This window comes from Brassica oleracea, chromosome C9 (assembly GCF_000695525.1).
Source record: "Brassica oleracea var. oleracea cultivar TO1000 chromosome C9, BOL, whole genome shotgun sequence".
Classification (NCBI taxonomy): domain Eukaryota; kingdom Viridiplantae; phylum Streptophyta; class Magnoliopsida; order Brassicales; family Brassicaceae; genus Brassica; species Brassica oleracea.
The window spans coordinates 25,990,723-25,994,233 of NC_027756.1; the positions used below are offsets into that span (position 1 = coordinate 25,990,723).

At 43.1% G+C, this 3,511-nt stretch overlaps 1 protein-coding gene across 1 annotated transcript; it reads right to left on the bottom strand.

Annotated features, from left to right (window-relative positions):
• Positions 1–1,323: 1,323 nt before the first annotated feature.
• LOC106314658 (glutathione S-transferase T3-like) lies at positions 1,324–2,060 on the bottom strand. Its single transcript, XM_013752496.1, has 2 exons — positions 1,848–2,060; positions 1,324–1,740 (listed from the first exon to the last, which is right to left on the bottom strand). The coding sequence occupies exons 1-2, from the start codon at positions 2,058–2,060 to the stop codon at positions 1,324–1,326; spliced, it is 630 nt and encodes a 209-aa protein (XP_013607950.1).
• Between the last annotated feature and the right edge of the window lie 1,451 nt (positions 2,061–3,511).

Sequence of the window (3,511 nt, forward strand, 5' to 3'; positions counted from 1 at the left end):
AATCTCGTCCGAACTCGCCATACCGCGCATTGGGACCTCGCTAGAAATCCACGCTCCCAACGAGCTGGGGGGCTAACTGTTGGGGTCGAAAACAGTTACGACAAAGTTAACGTCCAAATCCCCGAAGAAGAAAAACGTAGTAACCTTCTTCAACAAATACTTTTTCGAAATAGATTCTTCTTTACGAAGTCGCTACGTAGCGATCGTGCACCCGGTCGCTACGTAGCGATCGTGCACCCGGTCGCTACGTAGCGATCGTGCACCCGGTCGCTACGTAGCGATCGTGCACCCGGTCGCTACGTAGCGATCGTGCACCCGGTCGCTACGTAGCGATCGTGCACCCGGTCGCTACGTAGCGATCGTGCACCCGGTCGCTACGTAGCGATCGTGCACCCGGTCGCTACGTAGTGATCGTGCACCCGGTCGCTACGTAGCGACCGAGCTCTTCCGAAACGTCGATACGACATTAGTCCATGCGTTCTCGTCTACTTCTCCCGAAGACCGTAGCAAACCCATTTCACGATTCCCTGCCATTCTAAGTTATCGATCAAACTTTACCGTAAAAACCGCGAAAAGTTCGTTCTTTATCGAAAGAGGCCGTAATAAACCTTCGAGTCGGAAGACGGCCCAAAGGGACCTAAGACATGACTCGAGGCCCAACTTACGATTTCTTAACCAACAGCCCGTAAGCCGCATGACGGTTTACGCTTGGTTCGCAAGGAAAGATAAATGTCAAGTTTCCGCGGATAAATACGAAATTTTGAAGATAATTACGAAAATCGGAAAAAATAGAATATCTCCATTTTTATGCTATGGCGGCTTGGAGCCAGTATATAAGGAGTCCTAGGCGAGAGGCATGGAGGGGGACTTTTTCACAGCAAACTTAGCACTTGGAGCGATTTTAGGCAATTTTCTGTTTTTGTTATTCGAGCTGCGACTCAATTAGGTTTTTGCCGTCTTAGGGTTTTAGAACTAGGAATCTCGCCGACAGCTCTCGTAGCCCAGACACTTACCTTGTTGTAAACGCTCAAACGTAGATTCGGAATAAGAACTATCTTGCTCTTTTTTTCGATTTCTTATTTTATTAATGTTCTCGTTTCGTGTTCTTATTGCTTGGCGTGTGGTATTAGCAGATATCCGGGACCTCTGGGAAATTAGGGTTCTCATACTTTCCTAATTTAAACGGAAATCGACAGTGCGAATTTCGGTTCCCACAAAAGACTACCTATATTACACATCAACTTAAAATTCAAAGCAAGATTAAATTGATAGCATTTCAGTTATCAGTTTGTTCTTAAGCGCCACTTCTAATTCACTAAGTGGCTATGTTCTTGCAAGCAAACTGTCAAGCAGTTTTTTGTTGCTAAGCTTATCCTTAAAAGCCAAGTCCTTCTCCGTGATCTCCCACATTTGCTGATACTCTTCCAGCTTCTTCACTCCTTCTCCCACTGGCCTTTTAGCCTTCGCCTTTGCTGCCTTAACACCAGTAGGCCTAGCCATTGCTTCATCCTCTCCATTCACACTCGGCATAGATGCCGATGACTGAAAAGATTGTTCTCCCCCCACCCTCTTTCTTTTAAAACCAGAGCTTTGTTGAGTACTTCCATATGTCCCACACCATTTCTGATCATTCCTGAGCTCCCTCCAGCCATGCTCCAACGAGACCTTCACCTTGTAATCGTTGAAGAATATTTCATGTGCTGCCTTTAAAACATCATCTTCACTCTGGCCACTGGTCCTCTGTTTTGTTGCAGCGTCATATGACCCCACAAACTTGCAGACACCCTCATTTATCTTCCCCACCTTTGCTTACAGTGGCTTTGCTCTCTCTTAGGCAACCCAACCACCATGGGACTTGCATTATAATAGGCGGCAATCCTCTTCCAAAAGGTTCCTGCTCTTTGCTCATTTCCAACTAATGGATCCTTGGGGGTGTTCAACCATGCACTGATGAGGACCAGGTCTTCAGCTGTTGACCACTTGACCCTCTGCTTACGGTCCTCACCACTTTGTGCATGGTAAGGAGAACCTCCAAGGTCTGGAGTTGGTGAAAAACTCATTAACTGAGTTGGGGATTCGTTGTTAGGAAGTTGACTGTTTAGTAAGTGTAAAAAGCTAGAGGACTGGCTTTGAAGAGAATCCATACCGAGAAGAAGTAGAGAACAAAGATGAAGGAGATGAAGTAGTTGGAGAAAACGATTAACAATGAAGCTTTAATAGAGGAAAGTAGATGAAGTTTTAAGGTTGCTTTTAATTGCTTTTAATTGGTTTAGGAAGTAGTTGTGTGTTATAGAAATGTTTTAGTTAAGTTTTTTAATTTCATGATTTAATGCTTCTATCTAACAAAGGACATATACATAAATGACAGACATCAAGAATGAGGACTTTTCATTATTTACATTTCAAAAAACTTTATGCAATTTCGAATTGATGACCAAAATAGAAACAGACTACACCCATAAGAAGCGATCAAGCAATTCATGTCTATTATGTCACAAGTAGATTGTACAGAAACGATTATAGATAACAAGAATGAAGAATCACTCTTACTGACATTATTTGTTTCACAAGCAAGCAAGCAAACTATAAGAAGCGATCAAGAAATTAAAAGGCTGCAAATTAATCATGTCTATTCCTATGTCTATCTACCTGTCGCAAGCATCAAACAACATCTATATCCTTACAAAAAGGCCAAAAGCTTACCAGATGTTATGGAGTTCAATGAATCTTCCTGCCGCTCCCTCTGTGATCCAGTAGAACACTCGGCACAACCTCAAAATATACACAAAAAGCATCATTTTAACCATGTTCCTCATTCAACCTCTACAAATTCAAATACACCAAAAGCTTACCCGAATCTTCTTCTGTATGATGAATCTTGTTGTGGCTCCCTGTATGATTCACGAGAACACACTTGAGAACCTGAAATACACACCAAACATCATGATTGTGTTCTACCCTGAACCTAACCAACTCAACACACATGCATGTCTATGAAAAGACCACAAATTACCTTCTCTTCTTCAACTCGGAGATACACCAAAACAGAAAAGCTGCAAGCTCTGTTTTTTTGCTCACTGATTTGGCTCACCTGAAACAAATAAATCATCAAATCAGTTCTTATTAGGGTTTCAATCCGAGGGTTTTGATGACAATGTAAGAAGAGGATAGAGGAAGAAAATGATAGATGAATAACAGAAGACGATAGATGAAGAACAAAAGACGATGGAAGAAGAAAATACCTTCGGCGATGTGGTCTGATAGGAGCTTTGCTTCGCCGGCTGCGCAAACACGGCCACAGAGGCGAAGAAGACGAAGATATCTCTCTGTAGAACCTGATTTCTAGTGAATTTCGTCTGAGAAGAAGAGATTTTTGGTGGGAAGAGAGAGAGAGAGACGAAGTCGATTCGTCGAAGAGGTGCCTCTCCCGTAGGGTTTCACGACACCCGCCTCTTACCCCTTTTCATTTTTTTTAATGGGTTTGGGCTTAAGAGCCCACGCAAGAGACGCC

Coding starts and splice junctions, on each gene's coding strand:
- LOC106314658 (XM_013752496.1), bottom strand. CDS start 2,060: ATGAGTTTTTCACCAACTCCAGACCTTGGAGGTTCTCCTTACCATGCA. Junction 1,741..1,847: donor ATTATAATGCAAGTCCCATG/GTGGTTGGGTTG, acceptor GCAACAAAACAG/AGGACCAGTGGCCAGAGTGA.